The 25,776-nt window shown below is 42.8% G+C and overlaps 1 protein-coding gene across 2 annotated transcripts in view; it reads left to right on the top strand.

Annotated features, from left to right (window-relative positions):
- The first annotated feature begins 21,400 nt into the window (after positions 1–21,400).
- LOC114091280 (serotransferrin) overlaps positions 21,401–25,776 on the top strand; it is a 29,825-nt gene continuing 25,449 nt past the window's right edge. For both annotated transcript variants that reach the window (XM_027933698.2, XM_027933697.2), the window contains exons 1-2: positions 21,401–21,562; positions 23,685–23,857. In XM_027933698.2, the coding sequence (XP_027789499.1) occupies positions 21,520–21,562; positions 23,685–23,857 (216 nt within the window). In that variant the 5' untranslated portion in view covers positions 21,401–21,519. The remainder of the gene's footprint in view (positions 21,563–23,684; positions 23,858–25,776) is intronic.

The raw sequence follows: 25,776 nt of genomic DNA, 5'->3' as shown, positions 1-25,776 counted from the left end.
AATAAATTCTAGATTAATTCTAAGCATTGCAAACACACTGTATCATGACAGGCTCATGACAGACTCTGCGTGCTAAGTTCAAGTGTCAGATCAAAAGCTCAAGCCTTAGGCTTTAAGTCCAGCAGATGCCCACTTACTCAGACTGCGGTCATCAGGCCAAGAACCAAGGCAGGCTTCTCCTGGGGTGGAGCTGACGGCCAGTTGAGGAGAGGGTCCTAGGGAGAAGTTGCCACTCTCACCAGGGTCAAGATGTGGCTGTAGAGTTTGGGAGCAGTGAGGAAAATGCAGAGGATCAGCAAAGATGAGAAGAGTTGAGATGTCAGTCTGGGTCCTCATCAGGTTCTCTAGAGTGGAAGCATCAGTGTTGGCTGGCTGAATGTCTGTTCATTTGCTCCTTCATTTATACTAAATTTTGGGGCTTTTGACCCCAACCCTTTCAATCCTGATCAGCTGCCACCGGGTTTCTTAGTGACATCATTTGCCCTGGGGTTAAAGCATCTGGTCTGGTGGTCCCCACCCTGATTTTCTTGCCTTTCCCCCTTATGGGGTGAGGACAACATGCCAGAGACTTCACTCTGAGTTTGTCATGGTGGGGAGAAGTGACTTATTTGTGCCTTAGGGCCACATTGGAGGCCACATTGTTAGTTCTGCCTGGTGAGATTGCAGGTTTCAAATTGGAGTTTTAAACTGGAGTTGCTTAGGCTCAGGCCTAAGGCCATCCTTACATGGGGCCCGTTCTCATTTGTCTCCATGTGGACCTATGCCAACGTCAGTTATCTTTACAATTTTTTGCTATAGCTGAATTATAACTGCAAAAAATTAAAATAAATACAAATTATATCTTTTCAGAACACTTCACTGAAAGTTCTCATTTTTTTTTTTTTAAACTATTTCAGGCTGGGGATATAGTTCAGTTGCATGTATAAAGCTCTGGGTTCAAACCCCAGTGCCACAAAAAAATAAAAACAAAAACAAAAAGCCAACTATTTCTTTATATTAAAATTGTACTCTGAATTTAATATCTGTTACATTGCACCTTTCCTTTTTAGAACTCTATAAGACTAGCTGGACTTCCCTCCCTATACTGTGATTATTTTATACAAATTAAGTCATTCAAATATAATCCAAGCAACAATCTGCCCCAAGAGTCTGCAAGGTGATTGATTACAAGGGTGCAGAAAGATGTCACAAAAAGTGTGTGAAGGAGCTGGGGCTGTGACTCAGTGGTAGAGCACTTTCCTAGCATGTGTGAGGCACTGGGTTTGATCCTCTGCACTGCATAAAAATAAATAAATAAAATAAAGGTCTTAAAAATGAAAGAATTTTTTCAAAAGTGCGTGAAGTGTCAAGGATTTACATAATAACAAGAATGGATAAGGAATGATTTTGCACATTTAAAAAATTTTAACATTTAAAATTTATGGAATCAAACTCTTAGTTCACATTTATTGTAAAATATTAAAACAACTGCAATAAATAAAATCTTAATACTTATTTAGTCCACTTCCTGAATGTGTGATAAGTGACACACGCATAGGTCAGCTTCTGACCAGAGAGGTTGTGATACCTGTGGTTACAGTCCCAGCCTGTAGAAGTGCCTCAGGGAATGCTAAATGGGAACCTAGTTGCACACTATTAAAAATCAGATTTATGAGTGTGAAATTCTGCCTGTGAAAGAGTAACCAGTATAGAACATGGCTTCCTTCCATAACAACCAAAAACCTGGGAAAAACATGAAACGAGTGTTTGCAAACACGGGACAATAGCACTGTAGGACTGGGATCCTTGAAAGAAGGGAAACAGAAGAGATGAGCATACGGTGACTCTTCTTTCTGCTGATAAGAAATCTCTAGATTGTATACAGGGTGAGGGATCCCACAAATGCCCTCAGCAATGAATTGAGAAAACAGAGACAGAAGCTTGGTGAGTCCAAGGTGCCTAGGATTTGTGGAGTTCCTAGCCAGGATGGATCTTGCAGAGAAACCCTCTGGAGAGCTGTACAGGCATGTTCTTGAGTCTTTGGTAAAATACCAATCTGAGTGTGTGTAGACTGAAATTGAAATCCATGAGCTGGGCAAAGAAAAACTGTGACTTAAAAGCTGAATGGTCAGTGTATGGTGGCACATGCCTGTATTCTCTGTTACTCAGGAGGCCGAGACAGGAGGATTGCAAGTTCCCAGATCAGCCTGGGCAACTTAACAAGACCCTGTTTTTAAATGCAAATAAAGAAAATGGGCTAGGGAGGTAGCTTCGTGGTACCTTGCCTAGCATGTGCAAGGCCCTGAGTTCAATGACTAGTACTGAAAAAAAACAACAACAACAAACAAACAAACAAAAATCGAACAATTCCCAGAGTTCAAAAGGCCAGAAATTATTCCAGTTTCTACCAACCATAGTGAAGCGACATCATTGAACATAAAGTCTTCCACTGAAAGGCATGCCTTGACATGGGGCTAAAGTGGTGGTAGATTAAAGTCACTCTTAGAAGAGAAGGAAGGGCCTGATACTCCCCAAGAGGTAATTTTTATTGTTGTTACTGGGGACTGAACACAGGGATGCTTTGCCACCGAGCCACATATACAGCCTTTTATTTATTTATTTATTTATGTTTACTTTGAGACAGGGTTTCCCTAACTAAATTGCTGAGACTGGCCTTGAACTTGTGATCTTCCTATCCTGCTTCAGCCTCCCAAGTCCCTGAGATGACAGGCAGGCATGGACTACATTGCCTGGTCATTTTTTTTTCTTATATGCAGTTTGAAAATTTTCTTTCTTTGACTTTGACAGCCATGGTTGCCCCTAATGCCTTGAAGCACCTCAGAAGCTTGTTTGGGCTGTGGTACCTTTGATCTCAGGTCCTTTCCAGATGACTCTGGCTCTGTGCTTCAGACGTCCCACTCCTTCCTACCTGTGGCTAAGCAGAACCTCTGTGGTTAACTGGCAGGACACTGTGCACACGCAAGCCTGCTATTTTGTCTACATAAACCACTTCCTTCTCACCCTTGGTGGGTCAGTGCTTTCCCTTATGCTGCAGCATAAGTCCTAAAAATGCCTGTTTTGGATGGTTTTTATTTTGCTTATTTGTGATTTCTATTCTGAATAGAACAGGCTGAGCTGGTTGCAGGCAGAGCTTATAATGCTGAGGGCACCTGAAACAGAGTTGCTAGCAGTCAGAACTGGTACCACCAAGAGGTGTTAGTCCTGAAAATGTTTAGCAGCCAGAAAGCCATGAAGTGCTACTGGGAGGTATAGGAAAAGCAATTGGGAGAGACCTTTATCTGCTAGAAGATTAACAGAGAGAGCTGCTAACACTAAGCAGAGAGCCGCTAGTCCTCCAAACTCAAAGGGAACAAAGGAAGCCACACTTTGCTTATTTGCAATTTGTATCTGAATGGCGCTAAAAAACCCTCAGCCCACTGGTAACAACTCCAGAACTTCCTTATCATAGCTGAAACTGGTTTTAGAGGATCAAACTGGTTTGCAAGTAACTTTAACTGCCTTTCAAAGTCCAAGACCATGAAAGGAAGACAAATTCTAAATACTTAGTAACACAGCATACAAAATATCTAGTATCAAGTGAAAAACATACATCATGTCCAGTATCAAATGGAAACATTATCAGACATGCAAAAGAAGCAGTAAAATGTGTCCAAGTCAGAGGCAAAATCAGTCAATACAAGTATACCTAGAAACCACAGAGATGTGATATTTGGACAATGCACTTTTAACAGTTGCTATCAACATGCCCAAAGATAAAAAGGAATACATGAATAGGACAGAGAAAACACTTTAGGGCTTTAGAAAGAATTGGTAAAAATCTAGAGTTGCATTTTTTTTTTTCAAGCAAAGTGATGAACCCAGGCTAATTCCATCTTAAGATTGGGAGCCATCTCATCACAAAGTCATGAAAAGTTAATTTCTGTTTTACTATAAATTACTGTGATTTCTAAACTTGTTTGGAATTCCTACCTGTGCCTTGAACTCACCCATGCCTGGCTTTTCCTGGCCAGATAACAGCCCTCTCTAAAACCTTAGTGGTGCCTCATAAATCCTGGCTCCCCCGACCAGATAACAACTCTCTCTGAAACCTCAGTGGCACCTCAAAAATTCTGATGTTGGGGGATCTAAATTTATTCCCTACCTTGAAATGTTAAGCCATGTAGATCATTAACCTATGATCTGCCTTTGTATGATGCTTGTCAAAATCCTGTTCGATGTAGGTTCTCAAGACACCTCCTTTTGCAACTTTTTGTGCTATAAAACCTCATTCCTGGAGAGCTGGGGTGCTGATCTCTAGCCTGTGTTAGGAGAGACAGCCGCTGAACAGCTCTCTTTGTGTACGCAAATACAAGCTTGCTTTAATTTGATTTAAAATTGGAGTCGGTGGTCTTTTCTTTGCATTAGGGTTCAACAGAAAGTCTCTACTTCATCTAAGTTGTTGATTTTTGCCACAAAGTTGTTCTGTATTGCTCTTTTGTTCTTTATAGGATGTATAGTGCTACCCTTTCTTTCTTAATGCCAGAAATTTCCATTTTCTCTTTACTCAATCAGTCTAGTTACTCTATCAGTTCAATTGAATCAAGGAACAAATTTTTGGCTTTTTTCACCACTTGTCTATATTCTATTTCATTTTACTTTTTGTTCCTTCTGATCCCTTTTCTTTTAACCTGCTTTTTTCTTAGATTTTTAAGGTGTAAAATTGGATCAATTATACAGAACATTATTCTTTTCTGATACAAACATTTAAAATGAGAAATTTCCTTCTAAGCACTGCTTTAGTTGAATCCTACAGATTTTGAAATGTTGTATTTTCATTATCATTTGGGTCAAAAAATTCTAATTTTCCAAAGGTTTACTTTGACATGTTCGTTTCTTAAAACTTATTTTGAAATTTCCAGATATTTGATGATTTTACCAGATATGATTTTGTTATTGATTTCTATTTTAATCTCCCCATGGTCAGAATGTAGTGAACTTTTTTTTATGGCCAGCATATAGTTTATCTTCATAGATGTTCCTTGCATACTTGAAAAAAATAGCCTGTGTCATAATTGTTGGGCCTAATGCTGTTTATAAAAAACAATTAGGTCAACTTGGTTTCTGCTATTATGCAAGCCTTACATTGTAATGCACTTTCTGTTTATTGCATTAATTACTAAGAGAAGAGGATTATAATCCCTAAGTGTAAGTGTGGATTTGGTTATTTCATCCTGTAACTCTTCCTATGTTTTAAGACTCTGTCAGGTACATACACATTTGGGACATATGCCTTCTGATGAGTTGATTTCCTTATTGTGAAACACTCATAGATGTCTCTTCTCTGTTGCTATTTATTGTTTTTTTTTTTAATACCTTCTTCAAGGTTTGCATTATGCATCTTTAGCTTAACACAAGATTGAAATAATGTTGTATTATTTGGCATATAGTATAAAACTCTTTAATTAATTGTACAGTTTCATGCTCCCCAGTGATGTGCTGGTAAACTTTTAACCAGATCTTCAAGGTAAAAAAACAAAACAAACCTGATTTTTTAGCATTGCCAGTTTAGTGGAGTTAATACACCTATCATGAATGATTTTAAGCTACTAAAGTGATGTCAATCAATGCAGAGTTGAGAAGAGAGTCACACAGTCAGCTTTTGAATCAACAGAAGATGACTGGGGTGCTCCAATGATTCCCCCTTTTCTTCTTCGTGCTTTTATTATCATACATTATACTTCTACATGTGCTGGAAACTCCACAATATGTTTTTTTTTATTGTTTTTAAATTGAGAAGTAAATTCTCATTTAAAGGCTGCCAAGAGATTCTGTTCTCAGTAACAAGGAACGTGCTCATGGCTGTGACTGAATGATATGTTAATGCTGGAGATCAGGGAAGGACCCAAGGTGCAAACATTGCCCTCATGGATATCTGAAATCCTGCCTGTAGATTGGAATCCTTCCTTAGCATAGGTCTGACCCACTTCCAGGCATTTCCTTGTAAATATGAGTGGTCCCAGAAAGAAAATGCTTGAAATAACCAATGACCGTGTGCCTTTGTCAGATCACTGACCTCTGGGCTAATGAGAACACAGAAGAACAGACAATTGAAAGAAAGGAGCAAGGCAAAAAGAGGAGGTAATAGGACCAGAGTCTGTTACTGATGCCATAGGATTTCTAAGGAATGGGATTCTATTGGGTCAGATCTTCTGGGGTGAAATCACCAGGGTTGGTGCCCTCCTATCTGAAGTATTTGGGGATGGGACTGGGCAGTGTCTAGCCATGTTGAGCACATCAGCTCTGCTATGGTTTGAATGACTTTCATGTGCTGAAAGCTTAGTCCTCATAATCATATGTAATGGTCTTTGACAGGTGGGATCTTTTGATTGGGTCATAAATGGATCTCATCATGAAATTCATGGGTTTCTGAAGGAGTGCCTTTGTCATAAAGGTAAACTCTGTGTGTGGCTTGCTTATTCTGTCTTATGCAGCAAGTACACTCTCTTTGGCTGACCACATGCTCCTGCCATGTCCTTGGGTGGCTAAGCCTCCTGAACTGTGAGCTAAGTAAAACTTTATTCCTTAGAAATGAAAAGAAGTAAATTATCTTTATAGAATTTCTAACAAAGAAATGTAAAACTTTTACTCACATCTTTACCATTTTGGCTTTCTGTATACCTTCACACAGGTCACAGATGGTCGCTATTTTGTGGGCATGTCTTTGTCACATACTCTCATCATATGTAGAGATCTTGTTTTGCTTCTTTATTTTTTTTTTCCTCATAATGATTTTCTATGGGATTTGACTTTGGTGACTTCTATTAATCAATTTTAGGTAAAATTAGGTTTTCTGAACTTTTAGAATAAGGCTGTTTTCAAGAATAACTTTCTAACTACACAAAGCTGGTTCTGTGCAATGTTCATTCAAAAACTCAGCAGTGTGCTTTCTAGGGTTCCTTGATTTCATTCACTTTGGGCTGGCAAGACGTATCTCCTTTACCTCTGTTGTTCCTTTCTGCTTTGGGTTGCACTTCCAGCAGCGTCTCCTGTTCCACGTTGTTTTATTGTGTCTTATGGTTGTAGAAAGTAAAATCCTCCTAATTTCATCTGTTAATCTCAGATTGGTCTGTCAATATTTTTCTAATAAAACTGCTTTCCACATTTGGGGTATCCTCTTCTTACATCCTTCAAATGTTTCCCTCTTCTTCCTTTTCTCTGCATGGATACCAATTGCATGTAGGTCATGGTGATTTTTCTCTACCCACTTTTATTCTGGAGTTTATGATGATAACTTTCTACCTAGTGTTATTGCACATATTGTCTCTGGGCTTTTTGTTTTTGCTACTTAGTTGATCTTTCTTCCTTTCTTTTTTTTTTTTTTTCAAACATAGTTTCAGAGAAAAATTTTAAATTATGCTGGCACCACTGATACCATATTCCCAGGTCTTTGGGGGAGATTTGAACTTCCATTTGAATCCTTTGTTTTCAGCCTGAACAACCTCTCAATTTTTTTTTCTTTTTTGTAAAAGTTCAGTTTTTCTGGCAACAAATCCCTTCAGTTTTTGTACATCAGAAAAAAAGGTTTCATTTTTCTGCATTGTTGAAGGATATTTTGTGTGGGATTACAATTCTAGGTTAACATATTTTTTTTTTTTTCTTGCAGTACTTTAATGATGTCTTTCTATTGCCTTTTGGTTTGTATTGTTTTAGATAAGAAGCCAGCAGTTAGTTATCTTTGTTTTCTTGTTTTTAATGTCTCTTTTTCCTCTGGCTGCTTTTAAGACATTTTTTCTTTTTATCAGTGGTTTTCAATAATATGAGGCATGTGGACATTCTTTATTTCTCCCCCTCGACTGCATAAGTCACATCTTTTGCCTATTGCGATACTTGTGTAATTTTCTTTGGGGTTCTTTGTTTCGGATTTGTTGAACTTTTAGATCTGTGAGTTTATAGTTTTTGTCAATTATAGAAAAATTTTGGCCATTATTTCTCCATGTACTATTTGATACCCTTTCTGGGGTTCTACAAATTGATTTGTTAACTAACTTGATATCACTCCACAGGTCACAGAGGCCTTGTTGTAAGAATGGCCTTAGGCCTGAGCCTAAGCAATTCCAGTTTAAAACTCCAGTTTGGAACTTACAGTCTTACCAGGCACACCTAACAGAGCCCTCCAGTATGGCCCCTCAGACAAAAACAGATCACTTCTCCCCATCTTGATAAACTCAGAGTGAAGTCTCTATCATGTTGTCCTGGCCCCGTAAGGGAGGAAGGCAAGAAAATCAGGGTGGGGACCACCACCAGATAAATGATGTTACTGAGAGACCCAGTGGCAGCTGATAGGGTCCGAAAGTGGGGGTCAAAAGCCCCCAAATTTGGTATAAATAATGGAGCAAATGAACAGACATTCAGCCAGCAGATAGAAATGCCCTCATGCTGGGAGCCTGATGAGGACCTGAACTGACATCCCAACTCTTCTCATCTGCCTGTTCCTCTGTGTTGTTCTCACCGCCCTCAAACTCTACAGCACCTCTTGACTCTGGTGAGAAAAGGACTTCTCCTTATGACCACCTCCTCAGCCAGCCATCAACTCCACCCCAGGAGAAGCCTCTATCGGATCCTGACCTGGTTGCTGTGGTCTGAGTAAGTGTGCATCTGCTGGAATTAAGATATAAGACTTAAGACTTTAAATCTACCACTTAAGCTTAGCATGCAGAGGAAATGTCTGCAATAGGTCTGTCATGATTAGGTGTGTTTGCAGTGCTGAGAATTAACTTAGAATTGTTTGCTTTGAATTGATTATTTCTATTGCAATGCCCAGCATTAAGGATTGTCATCCCTTGATTAAGAACCTATAGAGTGAAATTGTATTCAGTGATTTGAGTAAATAAAACATTGAAAAGGGCAGAGGCATGTGGACATTCTTTATTTCTCCCCCTCGACTGCATAAGTCACACCTTTTGCCCATTGTGACACTTGTGTGTGTGTGTCTCTCTCTGTCTCTCCCTTTCTCTTTGCTATGGTGTAGATAGTTTCTATTGCCCTGTATTTGGGTTCACTGATCTTTTCTTTTTTAGAGTCTAAGCTGTTGATCAATTCATCCAGTAATTAAAAAAAAAAACAATTTTATTTTTTACACTAGAAGATTCATTTGATTCTTTTGCTCATCTTCCATTTCTGCCCTTATCTTGTTCATTGATTCTTCTAAATCTCTAAGTAAATACTTGAAATTTTTCTCTATTAATTTTATTATCTCTATCTTATTGGGATCTGTTCCTTATGATTATTTTCCCTCCAGAATATGGGCTACATTTTTCTGATTTTGGGTGACTGATAATTCTTTATTTGTTGCTGTACTTTGTGATTATTACATTGTTAAGTGTCTGGATTCTGATGCCTTCTTTAAAAGAAAATGAGGGGAGTTCTTTTTTTATGAAAAGTTAATATATTTGCAAATCAGTTCAATGCTTTCAAGTTGTATATGAAGGTTTTTGTTAGAGTGGATATAAACTTTCCTCTAGGGCTAATTTATCTTTACTCCTAATGTCTGAGTTTTCCCCCCTGATTCTGTATGTGATCAATGAAGTCTTCCTAGTGCTACTGGGCAAATCTCATCTCTCTCCCCGCTCTGGAGAGTTCCAAAAGATGTTCAATATATCTTTCCCCAATAGTCACTTTTTCCCCAGAAGTTGCTCATTGCCTGGTCTCAAACTGTAAAGATCTCAGGATAACTTTTTCTGCATATTTCACTTCTCTTCAGTACAGTGTCATGTGAATTCTGGTTCGCTGTTCTGTACTCCTCATCTCTGTTCCCAAAGTATGGCAAGACTATCCTGTTCTGCATGGTTCACCTGTCCTTGTGCTGTGTTCTGAAAAAGTGCTTCAAGGCAGGAAGTGAATAAGATTGTAGGATTCATTTCACTGGTCTCCTTCTCTAAAAAAATCAAAACCTGGTACTTTCACATATCCAAAAGCAGTGGTTTAATATGTTTGACTAACTTTCTATTCATTTTATGAAAAAGAGTGTTACTCCAATACTAGTTGTCAGGAATGGAAGGTGACGTCTTGCTAGGAGCCTTTCATGCTCAATTTCAATCCAAGCATCTTCCCTTCAAAGCCAACAATTTTAACTTCATACATATTGCCTTCAAGTACAAAAAATAAAAAATTCTTATAAACAGACCTGGGAATTCGCCTGAAAAAGGCCAGAAAACTGGATTACAACTCAGAAAAAAATAGGCATCTTTAGCTTTGAGGAGATGGAGTTTCCAACTGGTCTCCCTGGTGGAATGGAAGGAAACGATGGCTCCAAAATAAGCCTCATAGAAAGTTCCCCCAGCTCCTCCAGGCTCAAGATGCTTGTCTATTCAATGAGCTGCCAGGATTTCTCTCTCAGTTATTAACTGTCAGGCCCAAAGAACTCAGTCAAGCCTGCGGGGACAGACCCTCTCTTCTGTCCAGAATACAGTCCCAAGAGAGAGGCAGCAGGAAGGGCCGGTGGATCAGGAGCTTCGCCCCAGGAGTAGCTAGAGGCTGAGGTCTCACTCCTTGTGGGAATGACATTTTCACATCTGGTCCTGCATAGGCTCCTTGCAGTGTGCCCCCAGGAAGCCATGGACATGCCTGTCCTTTATGCTGGGGCTTCTGGAAGATTCTCCTCTAAAGTTTCACCTGCTATAAAATCCTCAGGCTTTATTGCTGAGAGGCTTAGTTACAGTTGGCTCTAAAGAGCTTGAGTTTTGGCTACCAGTTTCCTCCACCAGGAGGGCCAAACCTGCAGTCCTAAGTTACCTAGAGTTGAAGGTCTGGGTCCAAGGGGGGTCTTTCACTGGCACTGGGAGATTGCTGTCAAGTACCTCAACTCTACTTCCTCCCAATTCTAAGAACATGGAAAGATGGCCAGTGATTTCAACATATTTATAGTACCAATGGGCCCGACTAAGGATTGATAAAAACTAGGGATTCTCACTTTAAAAATACACACACACACACACACATTTTTGCATTCTGAGATCTCTCACTTCCTTTCCCAGGGAGAAGAAAGATAGGGATGGGGGCTTGTTAATTGTTTGGGGGCAGATGCTCCCTGTGGAGCTGGTAAGTCTTGTCAATGACACCTATAGACAAGCTGGATATATTTACATAAATGAGCAATACTTAGAACAAGTAAAAGGGTAAGATCATTCAATTGCAGAAACCAACAGTGACATTGTTTGTAAACCTGTAAATCTGCAGAGGCCAAAGTGTTACTTTGGACAGCTGAGAAACCAGGTAGACTTTGTTCTTCTCTTTCCATGGAGAGCAGGGACATTAAACACTGGCATTGGCTCTGGGGGCAGTAGAGAGATCAGCTTTCTGTTTGCTTTGGCCCCGGGAACACTGGACTCTGCTCAGCTTGGCCAGTCCTCTCTGTCTGTGTGCTCATGCTTAGCCAGTCCTCTGTGTATCCATCTGATGATCTGGAGTCTTGACTTCTCTCAATGAAAGAAAGCAATGAGAAGTAAAATTCTGAAATAAACTTGGAAGAAAATATGAATTGCACTTTCCAGGAAAGTGTGTCATAAGGTGGTTGGGACAGCTCAGGTCATTGAGCCTCAAGTCCTAGGTCCCAGTGTCCTCTGCCCTGCTGAGCAGTCTACCCGTTATGTCCACTGGCTAGCCTCAGTTTTTATAACCTGTAAAATGAGGTGCTGTGCTAGATGGTCCCTTAAGGGTGTGTTTTGCTGAAGGGAAAAATAGCAAAGGAGGGACATAATGAAGGCACACAGAGATGCTTCCTTTGTCCCCTGAATGTGCATGAAGTATGTTGTCTGTGCTCGGAGTTCTGTAACAATGATAGTACTCATTACCATCAATCAGTGTCCAATAGAGCCAGCACTTTAAAAGTAAAGCCAGTAGTCTTCATAATGACAGGGGAGGTACTCGTCTTCCTATTACTAGAGAGAAAACAGAGCCTGGGGAAATGGAGCCTAGATAAGTAACTTGCCCAACATCATGCAGACCCTAAATAGCCTGAGATTCAAGCCCCATCTTGACTTCTCATGCCCATTTTATTTTAATGATTAAGATTATTCCCTTAATCTATGGACCAGAATTAATACCAGACCAGCCTGGTCCTCAAGAATACACAGGTGACTAGAAGGAGGGCACAGGTAACTGACATACAGAGCAAAACACTGCCAGGACCTGTCTGCTGTATCCTCTAGGGCGTATTGTCTAAGATCTAGCAGTCAGCACACTTGAAGGGATCCTTGATATGGTGGGACTTGAGGGGCTGAGCTTAGGAGGACTCAAAGAGACTCAGAGGGAGAAGATAAAGAGCAAATCACAGGTAAAAATAAGAAAAAGGATAATAACGTGCTGGGTTCTGCACAAGGTGACTAACTTTAGTTACTAATTTAGATCTCACAAGAAGTCTATGAAGGAGGCATTGTGATTCCCAATTTCTAGATGCAAAAACTGAGGCACTGAGAGCTTAAGTAACTTGCCTAATTCACTGTCCAACCTGGAAGTCTGTAAGGATAGGAGCAAATGACCAAATCACACCAGCTTTAGTGTTGTCTTCAGTCAGGGAGAGCTGGGAGCATGACTTCCTCTTGTCTCAGGTTTTGCAGAGGGAGCTCCTCTTCTGGGCACTGCATTTCTGTTTTGCACTGTGCAGATGATCTCCAATTTCATATCTGGAATCAAGACCCCTTCTGGCAGTGAACTCTTCTACTTGTAGTGCACTCTTCCAGCTTTATTTTAAAATCCAGACTCTTTGACACCCCGTGTCCAGGTCTACTTTATAAATGGCTCTCAAGATTCCCCTGCCTTCCTGTCCATTCTCTAGAATCCTACTTTGTCCCCTGGGAGGGAGGCCTCTGGAGTCAGGGCCTGAAGAAGCTCTGGGACAGATGTTTATTTCACAATGCTACCTGGACCTGCCCTGCCGTGGAGCACTAAACTGAGCCCCTGGCCCTGAACTCTCATCCCGTCTTTTGCAGGCCCGTTCAAGTGTCCTGTAAACAGCATGTTCGAGAGCGCCAGCATTCCTGCATGCCTGCCTTTGGTCAGGACTTTTGTTCCTTTACACATAGGACTTCACAGAGTCCACTCAGGCCCAGGGTCAGTGTCCTCTCCAGCTGTCGGCCTTCAGGTCAGGTATGGCTGGGTTCAGCTGAACATCAGGCTGAAAGGATTACAAGAAAGGATTACAGAGTGGATATCTCTGACTTTTGAAATGAAGATAAACAGCCCCTAATCTTTCCTAGTTCCTTGTAGAAGAATGTCTGCATGGAGGAAAAGGAGCCCGTGGCTTCATGACACGGAGGGATGCAGAACATCTCTGTTCTCTTCTCCCTCCATCCTGCACACCATCAGGTCCCTCCCCTGCACAGCGCTGGGCAGAGGAAATGATAAAAGCCTTTTCATTCCCTTTCCTTTTCCCTTCCTCCACCCTTTCCTCTCTTTTCTTTTCTATATTTCTAAACATGTATTCATTCTCTCCCTTTTCCTTTCCTTGGGGTGGCTGAGGCAGTGCAGCCTGAGAGACGGAGGAAGTAGCGGGAGGATCAGAAGGTTGCTTATGCATGGGATAATATGTAAAGCCAGGGATAATATGAGGACCGAAGTCTCCCATTGCTAAAAAAAAGGGGGGGGGGGTTGCAACTATGGGATGGAAGAAAACTAGAATGTATGCCGTGGTGTTCAGTTGGAGGAATCAGTGTGAATTCACAGTTGCCAGAGAGGGAGGGAGGATGAACTGACAGACAGACAGATGGAGAAGAGAGAGGAAGAGATCAAAATAGGTAGAGGTATATGGATGTGTATATACACATTACACACACACACACACACACACACAGGTCTTAGTTCCGTCTGTTGGAAAGTCATAGCATCAATGACTCTTGAATAGCAGGCACCTAGAACTTGCTTTTTTTTGGCCCAGGAATAACAGGGATTGAACTCAGGGCCACTTGGCCACTGAGCCACATCCCCAGCCCTATTTCATATTTTATTTAGAGACAGAGTCTTAGTACTTAGTTGCTTTGTGCCTCACCATTGCTGGGGCTGGCTTTGAACTCAAAATCTCCCTGCCTCAGCCTCCCAAGCTGCTGGGATTACACACAGGTGTGCACCACTGCACCTGGCTAGAACTTGTCTTTTAAATATTATTATCCAGTAAAAGGATAATAGTCTCCTTAGTGAATGAGTTTCCGGAAATAGAGATCCCAGAGCTGGCACAGGGAAAGCATAAGGTAGGCCTGAATTCTGCCAGAGAGCAAAGTGCTTAGAAAACAAATTGCTTGTAAAAATTACAAAGGATCTGGATTCAAAGGCCTCCCACTGGCCAGATATGTACCCACTGAGTGTGAAAATACTGACAGTAATGGTTTAAAATTTATTGAGTGAAATAGGAATCCAAGAATCCATGCTGAGATAGCTAACTGAGAGGTAAATATATGAAGAAAGGGGGACTCTTCTTTATTATAGAATGCCAACTGATAAATGTAGAAGGAAGATATAATCAGAATATCCTCTGGCGACCAGCATAGTACCAATTCATTCTGGCAAGAGTCATCAATGAATGCTAAAGCGTCAGTGGGTGAAAGTCTTATGAGGAAATAAATATTAAATACTCTCAACATATTTCCCCACAAACTACTCAACAATTAAAAAGGCAAAACAGAATTTGCAGGGGAGAAACCTATCAGACCCCAGCACCAAGAAAAGAGTTAATAAAACCAATATGGAAGAGGGAGAGAAACCACCAATATTGGGACAAATCACCATTGAGTCCCTTATAATGTGATACACTAAGAACAGCAGCTGACCCCTGCTAATGCTGCCCCAAGTACATAACCTGAATCTAATTATGAGGCAACACCAGAAAAACCCCAACGGAGGGACTTTCCATAAAGTAGCTGTTTAAATGAAATAACCTGGTAAGTCACCATGTAGACACAGATCAGCCAAATCCAGAATGTTGGGAACTACAAAGGACAAAGATCCAGTTTCTTTGACAAGTAAATAGTATAAAATGAAGGGAACTGTTTTACAGTAACTTAAAGGAGACACCAAATGTAACAGATGGATCTTGTTTGGTATCCCCTGTGAACATCTAACTTAACTTGTTCAAACAAACTGGGGATTGGTATATTGATTAGATATTAGATGGTAATAAGGGATAACTTAATTTTGATAGAATGATAGCATTGTTAGGCAAAACATTACTTCTATGTTAGAAATGCATACTTTTGTGGGGAAAATAATATGACAAGTGTCATTCCAAAAGAAAAGTAAGGCAGAGAAAATAGATAAAATAAGGTCAAAAAATACTAATAATTGTTGAAAGAAAAAAAATACTAATAATTGTTGAAATGGGGAGAGTTGTCTAAGGGAGTTTATTATAATATTTTCTCCACATTTGTGTATGTTTGAAAACTTTCATAGGTACATAAAAAAGAATGAGGAGGAAGAGGAGAACTATCTGAAAAGGTTTTTAAATTATAGCTAGTCAAAAATTTAGTTTACTTCCTAGTGTGGGAAATCGATATGATACAACAGAGTGGATACTAATTGTGGTGGATATATATGCACGTGTCCTGAAGTGTGTACTTGACTATGTAATTAAAAAAAATTTTTTTTGGTACTAGGAATTGAATACAGGGGTGCTTTTACCACTGAGCCACATCCCCAGTCCTTTTTTATTTTTTATTTTGAGACAGGGCTCACTAAGTTGCTGAGAATGTCCCGGACTTGTGATCCTCCTGCCTCAGCCCCCTGAGTCCTTGGGATTACAGGCATGTGCCACCATGCCCAATTTGACTATGTAATTGTTACTCTATACTATTAGTCCAATATCATGTTAAAGATCACACTTAGATAATTTATGCATAATCAACACCTGAGTTCAATGGACCTGACAATGGTACTACAGATTTTGGTACGAAGACAAAAGTTAGAAAAATTGAATTAATGCTATTCTTATCTTGGTATGCTTCACCCTATGCAACCAACCAAATGTATATTTGAGACTTTGCATTTTCATATAAACTTTAGAAATATATTGCTAATTTACACCAGAAAGTATAAAACACTTTTTAGGAATTTGTTTGGAATGACACTGAATCAATAAATCTATTTGGGGAGAATTCAGATCTTTACAATATTGGTTCTTCCATTCTATGTTTAGAAAATAGTTTTCCATTTACTTAGGGTTCTTTGTTTTTTTTTTCAATAATACTTTATAGTTTCATGCATAAAAGTTTTAGTTGTCTTTTTATAGATTTATTCCTAGGTATTTGTTTTTCTTTTTCTTTTTTTTTTAAGAGAGAGAAAGAGAGAGAGAGAGAGAGAATTTTTTTAATATTTATTTTTTAGTTTTCGGTGGACGCAACATCTTTATTTTATTTTTATGTGGTGCTGAGGATCAAACCCAGCACCCTGCGCATGCCAGGCAAGCGCGCTACCGCTTGAGCCACATACCCAGCCCCCCTAGGTATTTGTCTTTCTCATGCTATTTTTGGACAGTATTTTTCATTTTGTATGTAGAAATATAATTGATTTTATATATTTATCTTGCATCCATACGTATTTCTTAATTCATATATCCTAATATATAAAATAGTTGAGAACTTTATAATACACAATCATATCATATCATCTGTAAAAATGAGAGTTTTTTTCTTTTCAATCCTTTTACTTGCTATTTCATATTTTTGCCAGTGTGGACTAGAAAGAAACTCCAGTTACCAGGTTGACTAGAAATGCTACTAGAAGATATTTCGGCCTTGTTCTTGACCTCAAAGAAAAAGTTTCCAGTCCACATTTCTATACTGATTCCCATACTAACGTTCCCATGCTGAATGAGAGGGTCATGTCATCTTTCTTCGTCTTTGTATTTATGTAATCAATTACACTGATTGATATTTCAAAAGATAGTTTGCACTCCTGAAGTAAACCCATTGGGTAATTATTTATTATCCTTGTTTGGTTTTACTGGATTCTGTTTGCTAATTTTTTTGCATAGGATCTTGGCCTCTGTGTTCATGAAACTCATTTTTACGTATGTCCTATTGTCTTTGGTGATTTTTTTTTCCTTTCAAAGTATACCTACTACATACTATGCTTAGAACATTAGTCAGAGACTGTTGCTTCTTTTCTGTTCCCTGGATGCATATGTGTAAGACTGGTGTCATTCTTTCTTCTTAAATGATAGAATTTATTTTGCCTGGCCATGGGGTACTATTTTTTATGAGAAGGGTATGTTTATGGATTCTGTTACGAAAAGGATGAAAACCTTGAGTATCTTCCATTGTCCAAGGACTTCTGAGGCATAGGACAGAGAGCAAGGGGGAAGGGGAGTGTTATATGACATATAAAAATGGCTGCTATTTTCCTAAGAGGCCCCTGTCCTGGTTCCCACCTACTTTGACATACTCCCCCTGACCCAGCGGTCCTATTGGTCTTATGAGCATGGGTTCTCAGGCTCCCCATGATGACCCAGACCCAGAATATCAGAGAAGGCTCTGGTGTGGGGCAGAGGACACTGGGGGAGGGGGACAGCTTGAAGCAGACAGAGGCTCTTTGTTTGCTCTGCTTCTGTGTAAATTGGGCAACTTTTGTAAACAGCAAATATTGGTTCAGAGGCTCACTGCCTTCCTGCCCACCCCCTCTTTGGCAGCTGCCCCAACTCCCCTGCACGTACACATGAGTTCAGCTATTTCTGTAAGAGGGCCAACCCTCGGGTTGGAATGGAAGGGTTTTATCTTGTGTGTGGTGGGTCATGCTCAGGTTGGTTCAGAAATGGAAGCCCCTTAGCTCCTCTCTCAATCTCTCTCTCCATTTCCTTCTCTTTCTCCCTCAAGTGCTTCCCTCCCTCTCTTCCTTTTCGGTTCTCTCTAAATAAAGAGAAGGTCAATATCAAGAAGGAAGCTGTGGTCTGAGGAAGGGTGGGGTGAGGAGATGTGAATTCTGGTCCCAGAGCTCTATGAACAAGAAACCATTACTTTTCTGTAGCATCCACTTTCGGAAAACCAGGGCACTGATTTCCTCTTGTAGGGATATCAGTTAAAAGCTCAAGATCTTGCTCCAGAACAGGGCATGCAGGGGAGCTAAACACATATTTTTCTCCCAGCTGAGCACAATACAGTGAGCCTGTCTCAGATTCTGCAGTCCAGCACCCAGACCTTCCCCAGACTGACCAAACCTTCTGATGAATGAACTTGGGGGCCGTGTATCTGGAGAGATGTCAGGGCTAGCAGTCCACATCTGACCCTTTCTCAATGTGACCCCAGATGAACCTGCCCTTGGCCTCCTTTACGTTCTGGCTTCCAAGGAGAAGCCCTGCTCCTGGTGGAAAGGTCCTGGTTTTGCATTCTGGCTTAGCAGCTGACCTTTGGAACAAGGCATGATTCTCTCTGGTCTTCCATTTCTGTCTCATCTGGAAGATGGAAATTCTAAGCCACCAATGTCAGAGGGCTGTGGTAAGCCCATGGTGAAGCTCTCAGCAAGTCTCAGCCATCATTTAACTGCATAAGAGGGACAATGCGTGCCCAGATTCCAGAAAAATCTGAAACAGAATTAAACACATAAGTAAGGGCACAGGTACAAGTGTCATGGGCCACCAAGGACATGGAGCACTGTGTGGTTAACCTCTTACACCACAACCCTCTACAGGCATGGTACCCCATGCAATCAAGGTTGCACACACATATACACCCCCAAAACCAGCCTTGCCACTGCCTGTCCCTCTGAAGAATGGCAGACACAGGACTCTGTTGCTGTCCTGCTCTTCAGTAGGAATGAAGTCTCTGTACCAGGTGTGAGTAGACGATGTGGCCACTGCTGCCCCCCATGCCTCACAGGAGCTTCCTTCAATCCCGTGAGGCTGTACACACCCTTCTTAGCACCTGTCTTGGATTTGGATGCAGAGGATCCCACTGAGGGCAGGATCTGGGATTGGCTGGTCTGGAGAGGGCTTAGCCTGGACACAGCTGCTGCCTGCTGAGAGGCCCTGGCTAAGTGGGAGCCTGTGGCTGCAGGAGTGAGTGTAGGAGAGGTCTGAGTTGGGGTGCGGTGGTGGATCATTGTCCATCTGTATGTCTATGCCCTGCGCTGAGCTTCTCTGAGTTTGTGGCATGAGCTCAGCATTTGACAACTCCACTTCCTGCTTCCTGGCAGACCTTGAATGCTCACTGCTGTCAATATCTTGGCTGCATATATACATGCTGTTTTGCTTGGTGCCCTCCCCGCCAGGCCTGCCCTGGAGTCTTATCGGCCTTTATGTCCCTGCCTTAGGGTCTTTCCATGGATCCAGACTATCCTCTGATCCTCTAGGGTCGACTGCAGATGGCAGTAGGCATGTGCCCCTCTTGCAAATAGTCTTATTTTCTCATGGCTCAAGCTCAAGGGGCCCATACGAGAGGCAGGGAGCAGTAAGACAGGTCAGCTAGTGGCCTCTCTTCCTCATTAGTGAGGAAAGCCCCTGCTAAAGTAATGGTCTCTAAAGTGGGGTGCATGTAAACCCTTTCTATAGGAGACAACCTATGGGGATGTGGGAGAACATAACCTAACTTACAGTTATATTTATTGTTGCAAAAGATTAACAAATCATCATTCAATAATATTTAATGTGGGGATTGGCCTTGAATCCCCAGCTGGGTCAGAGTGTCGGTCAGTAGCATGTTGAGTGGAACCTTTGAGGTGTCCTTAGGAAAGATGGAGATCACTTCACAAAAGGGAGGCCCAGAGAAGCCAGTGCTGGATGCTTGTGGCACCCTGACTCCTGTCTCTCTCTCTCCTCTCTTTTCTTCCCTCCTCCTCCTCCTCCTCCTTCTTCTTTTGGTACTGGAGATTGAACCCAGTCCTTTTTATTTCTTAAATTTCAGACAAGGTCTTGCTAAGTTGCACAGGGTCTTGCTTAAATTGCAGAGGCTGGCCTTGAACTTGCATTCTCCTGACTGAGCCTCATGCATTGCTGGGATTACAGATATGTGCCACTCAGCCTTGACATTTTTTATTTGTTTGTTTCCATGCTTTTTGGTTTGCATGTGCCCAGTTAAATGGATGTACAGATTTAAAAATGTGGCTTTAACTCTCCAGCCCTCACAAGACACACAAGTGCCTTAAAACTATTCCTGCAAAGAAACTGGAATTAGAAGATAATTATGATAACACAATCACAAATGAACAAAACCAAAGTGGCATGTCAAGTAGGCCTGGTATAAGCTCTTTGTCAGCTAAAATATGAGGCAGAAACAGTAATTATATGATTAGATTGGATAAGAATAACTTTTGAAAATCCTAAAATTATCTTGATGACTCTCTGAAATCTGGATTTACACTTTGACTGAGGAACTTTGACTTTTCTCTATCTACTGTGCCATGGGGTACTGTTTACTGTACATAAAGCAGCATAGGCAGAGGGATGTTTAAAAATGAGTGTGTTCATCTTTATCCCATCCTTTTATGAATTTCTATTCTTTGGGCCTGGCATGGTGGTGCATAGCTGTAATCCCAGCAATTTGGGAGGTTGAGGCAGGAGGATAAGAAGTTTGGGCTAGCCTCAGAAACTTAGGGGAGAACCTCAGCAACTTAGTAAGACTCTGCCTCAAAAAAAAAAATCTATTTGTTCATGATTGAAATATACAGAATTTTTAGTTAAAATACATATGCAGAAAGCACTAATTCAATAATTTTTTGTGTGCGTGTGATAAAGATGTGCAATTAAAGCAGTTTAACGACTACTTAGCAGGAGGGGGATTGGGATTGTCCTGAGGCTTTAAGAACCCATCACAAATTCCTTGGGGTTGTTCTTAGTGCTAGCATGGCACGTTGTTGGGAATCTTAACGTCTCGACCATATTCCTGGAAGCTTCTTGTGAGAGGGGGTTTGTTTCGCACCTGACTGGCCCTAGCCCAAGGTGTGATACAGGAAGCTTGAGAGCAGAGAGTATTCAAGTCCAAAAGCCTGAGCTCAGCCACAAGGCTGGGCTTTGGGAGCCCAGGGGCAGGATTTTCAGGAAACCTGCGGAGAGGCAAAGGGTGCCTTTGACCCTGAGCCCCTCTTTTTTCCACATTCCCTATAGGAAGGGTTTTGCCTGCCTTTCCCGGGTTCTCGACGGGGTCCCAGGGCAGTGCCCTTCCCTCTCCAGGCCTGAGTCCCCGTCTATGCACGGAGCTGATGGGCCTGGAGGCACGCACTAGCCCTGGCAGTCCTGGATTCTGGAGCAGAGCCACCCCAGCCCCAGCCCGCGGAAGACGCGCTCCTGGCACTGAGCGAGCCACTCTAACAAAGAGCGGATTTTACTTTAGTTCCCTTCCAAACAGCATTTTTTGTGCGGGTCTGTCCCAGAGCTCAGGAAATGAGGTGATCATCAGGGTGAAAAAGGAAGGGGGATGGGTGAGGGTGATTGGGCAACCAGCTGCGCAAACACAGGAGGTCAAAGATTGCGCCCGCCCCGCGGCCCCCGTTGGGGATAAAGGCGCCCCGGGCGCTGAGACTCCGCGCAGAAGCAGGTGGTCTTTGCTCACCGCTCCTTGCCACACCGGGAGGATGAGGCTCTCCGTGGGCGCCCTGCTGGCCTGCGCCGTCTTGGGTGAGTGCCTGCGCGGGAAGGACCGAGTCTCCACCCCAGGCATCCCTTGCACCCTGGAAGCCCGGGTGCCTTTTCCGTTCCTCTTCTTTGCCACTCCTTCTGCTGCATCCTGCTTGAGCCTCTGGCCACCCTGCTGACCCTGCTTAATGCCTCTTCCCCCTCCATCCAGTAAATCAAATATAATAAAATAGGGCACGTCTAAGCACAGTTTATCCGGGCGCTTTTCTGCTGCTTCTTTTGTCAAGTCTAAACTCCTTGGCAGGGAATCTGAACTTCCCCTGGATCACTCATTGCCCCTCTTCATAATCTGATGTCCCGTGGGTGCTCTTGACGCTGGTGATACCCTACTAGGGAGGCAGGGCCATCCTGTGTTCAGAGGATGCCACTGGAAACCAGAATTCTTGGGTCCTCATCCTGGCCAGGCTCCTCACCTGTGAGAGGCGCAATCCTAACACCTGCCTGGGAGGGTCATGCAAAGATACCAGGCAAGGTTGGAGAATGCCACAGGTGACCAATGGCTTCCCCCAATCTGAGGTTGTTGAGCCCTCTTCCTATATCAATGCCTCCTCCAGCTCACTCATTTTTTGCAGGGAAGGCAGGTACTGGGGATTGAACCCAGGGGTGCTTAACCACTGGGTCACATCCTGAGCCCATTTTATTTTATTTTTTCATTTTCAGACAAGGCCTCACTAAGTTGCGGAGGCTGGCTTTGAACTTGTGATCCTCCTGCCTCAGCCTCCTAAATCATTGGGATGAAGGTGTAAGCCACTAAGCCTGGCTTGCCGCTCACTCATTTGTCACACAGTTGTAGGCTTCCACATGGAGTTATATTTGCCTTCTCTGAAACTATCAATTCTTCATGAGGGTGTGTGAGGTCCACACATGACTGAGGACTGTGTCTCCCTGTAGAAGTTGGGAGAAAGGTCTGGAGAAGTGGTTTGGGGAGAGTTTGCTACTGGTAGTGATGCCTCTTGTGAATTCCCAGGGCCGAGGTAGAGCAAGGCAGGGAGGTTGGGGCGGTCATTCCCCCCATGATCCTTTCTTTTATCATCCTGGAGAACTGTTGGCTGTGGCCCTGTTGCTCTGTGTCTTGCAGATCTTCCTGAGTCAGCGAGTCAGCCTAGCTGTGTTGACCCAGGGGGGTGGACAATACTGAGGGCTTGTGGGGTGGAGCCAGAGCTCATGGATAGGGACATCTCTCACACACATGGATTTTAATAGCTCTGGGTGTGGCTGGAGTCAGCTTGCTTTCTAAATGGCGGTCAAAAAGAGAAATGAAAATTGGAGAAGATTTCAGTGGAAAAAGGGAAGACTGCTGAATAAATGGAGTTTTTAGTTATAACTAAAAAGAATGGCAGATGAATGTCACAAGCAAATTCGTGATCTTTTTATGCATTTCCCTCCCCCCCACCAACCCACCACTACTGAGGAAGAAGGGGCCAAGTAACTAAGAGTTTTGTCTTCCCTTGTGCTCTGAGCATCGGACCAAGTGTCTGGAGACCTGGGTTCCAAGCCTGACTTGGCCACAAACAAATGGGTTGACATTGGATAAAAAAGCAATGTTCTTGGGCTGGGGCTGGGGCTCAGCGGTAAAGCACTTGCCTGGCATGTGTGAGGCACTGGGTTCGATTCTCAGCACCACATATAAATAAATAAAATAAAGGTCTATGCACAACTAAAAAAAAAAAAGGGGGGGGGGTGCATTGTTCTTTGAATCCAGCTCCCTCATTTCTAAAAGGTGGTAATTCCTCCCCTGCTGGCCTCCCAGAGTTGTACTGAGCCAATGGGTTGAGGTGGCTAAAAATCCTATGTGCATACCCAGGAGTATGTTTTGCTGCTAGCCGGGGTGAGGGAAGGAGGCAAGAAGAAGGCAGGCAGTTGGGAGATGGTGGACTGAATGCCAGCATCCCTCTGAGCAGCAAAGAGTGGTCAGCAGAAAACTGGGAAGCCACTGGGGTCCCACTCAGAAAGCAGGGGAGCCTGTTCCCTGCGGTGTTCATGGATAGGAGTGAGATGAAGACAGGACCGAGGACATGTGACCATCAAGGCCCTTCAGAGAATGATGCTGTCTCCCCCTGGCACAGGGAGTGGGTCCCTTATTGATCTGGCTTCTCACCCCCAGGGCTATGTCTGGCTGTCCCCGAGAAAACTGTAAGATGGTGCGCTGTGTCAGATCATGAGGCCAACAAATGCGTGGCTTTCCGTGACAACATGAAGAAAGTCCTTCCAGCCGATGGTCTCCGCATGGCTTGTGTGAAGAAGACGTCCTACCTGGATTGTATCAAAGCCATCGCGGTAAGTCACTGCTGCCTACAAGAGAGTAGACGTTTTGGAAATGCACACACATTGTTGAATCACTTCAAAAATGGAATTAGGGGAGGTCATCTTTAGACATATTCATCTAAAAAAAATCAAAAGCCAATGTGTTCTGAAAGTTGACTTTTTGAGCTACAAAGGTCTGTGAATTCTGGGAAGAAATAAGAAAGTGTTCTATCATGATACTTATATAACCTCATTTGGAAGCTGGTGTCCTTTGGTGGTGCAGAGGATTGAACCCAGGTCCTTGCAGTGCTAAGCATGTTGTTCTACCACTGAGCTACATGGCCAGCCCTGGAAGTTCTTGATACATCCTTGGGAAGAAAATGAGGGATGCACACAGGGAGGGAGAATAGTATCCTGATTGCAGATGAAGGCTGATCCCTTTGTTCTCGAGGTCTACAAAAATACTCTTCATCCCTTCTGTATATCCCCTGTGCAAATGAACGTGTGTCACATCTTGTGCGGGGTCATGGGCTGCAGAGGGGAATTCAACACACGTGGTCCCTACCCTGAGGAGCTCACATCCTAGTCAGAAGAGAGGGAAAACACATGCATGAGTAAATGACTTATTTCAAAATGTGGTACATACAAGGAAGGAAAAGAGGAGAGTGTTCTGACAGGGACTCACAGAGAAACCTGCTTTGGCCTGAGTGGTCAGGGACGGTCTCTTTGAGAGGCAAGCAGGGAAAATACACCAGGCTGTGTCTACTAGGCATTGAGGGTTCTACCCTCACACAGAGATAGGGAGACAGATGCCTTGTCCTTCCTGATGGTTATATCTCAAAGGAATGGCTCTCAGGTCCTTGAGAGATGCTTCCGGAGTGCAAGATATACAGATTCACAATTATAAGCCTTTTTCACTGATTGCTCTTAGAAAGGGAGGGCAGATGTGTTAGTGAGAGGAAATGTGAACATTCCTGCAGTGTCGCACGCTCTCAGGCATGTTGAGAGGGCTGGGGTTGTCCTAGGGACATGGCCTCATGCTTTTAGAAGCCATGCTGGAGTATGGTTAAGCCTTTTGGTGCAGGGCTTTGGATGGGCTTGTCACGCGCAGAAAGTTCTCTAGTTCTCTGAGCAAAGCAAGCGGGTAGAGATAGCTGGAAGGGAAGCGGTGGAATAGGTAGGCTCAGCCAGGTGGAAATCAGCACTGGTTTAAAGAATTGGCCCGTTGTGTCCTACCTGCTCCTATATCAGTATCTTCTTGATGGCTTTGCCTCCCCATCACCCGGCTTCTCCCCAGCCCACTCGCTGTGGCTCACCTTCTTCTGGGTTTGGTCATCTGAACTGTGAGGTCAGGCTTGACCTCTTACTGGTCCAGGTTGCCCCTGGGAATCGCTGCTGCTCTTGTGTTGGGGCTCCTGTTTTAGATCTGGGCTTCCTGACTTCTAGGGCCTCTGAGGCTCTAGTGACTCCTGTCCAGGGTTTTGGTGTCCTGGCCAAGAAAGTCCAGATCCCTGACCACTCTCCAACCCCCAGCGCACCAGGCAAAGCTCTTATTTGCTATTCACTTTGATTCAGTGGCATGAGGGGTGAGGTTGGGTGAGGTGGGGAAGGTACCAACAGGTTTAAACAGCCACAAAGAGCTTTATATCTGGAGTGTAGTTGTGTGGAGCACAAGAGTCCATTGTGTCTCCTGTTTATGACACTGAAAAGAGATGTATTGACAATTTAAAAATTCTTGATGTGTTTTGTCATATTAAAGATATGCTTTTATCAGGTTGGGTGGATAGCTCAGTGATAGAGAGCTTGCCTATGAGGCCTAGGGTTTGGTGGGGACCACAGCACCGTGAACACATGTGCATGCACACATGCACCCATGCACACGGATATGTTTTTACACTGCAACTGCCCATAGGTGAGCGGACAGATAATCAAAATGTGTGTGTGCAAGTGTA

Source organism: Marmota flaviventris, chromosome 8 (genome assembly GCF_047511675.1).
Source record: "Marmota flaviventris isolate mMarFla1 chromosome 8, mMarFla1.hap1, whole genome shotgun sequence".
In the NCBI taxonomy this organism is placed as follows: Eukaryota; Metazoa; Chordata; class Mammalia; order Rodentia; family Sciuridae; genus Marmota; species Marmota flaviventris.
The sequence above is the reverse complement of the archived record's forward strand: the minus strand, read 5'-3'. Positions and strand labels throughout refer to the sequence as shown.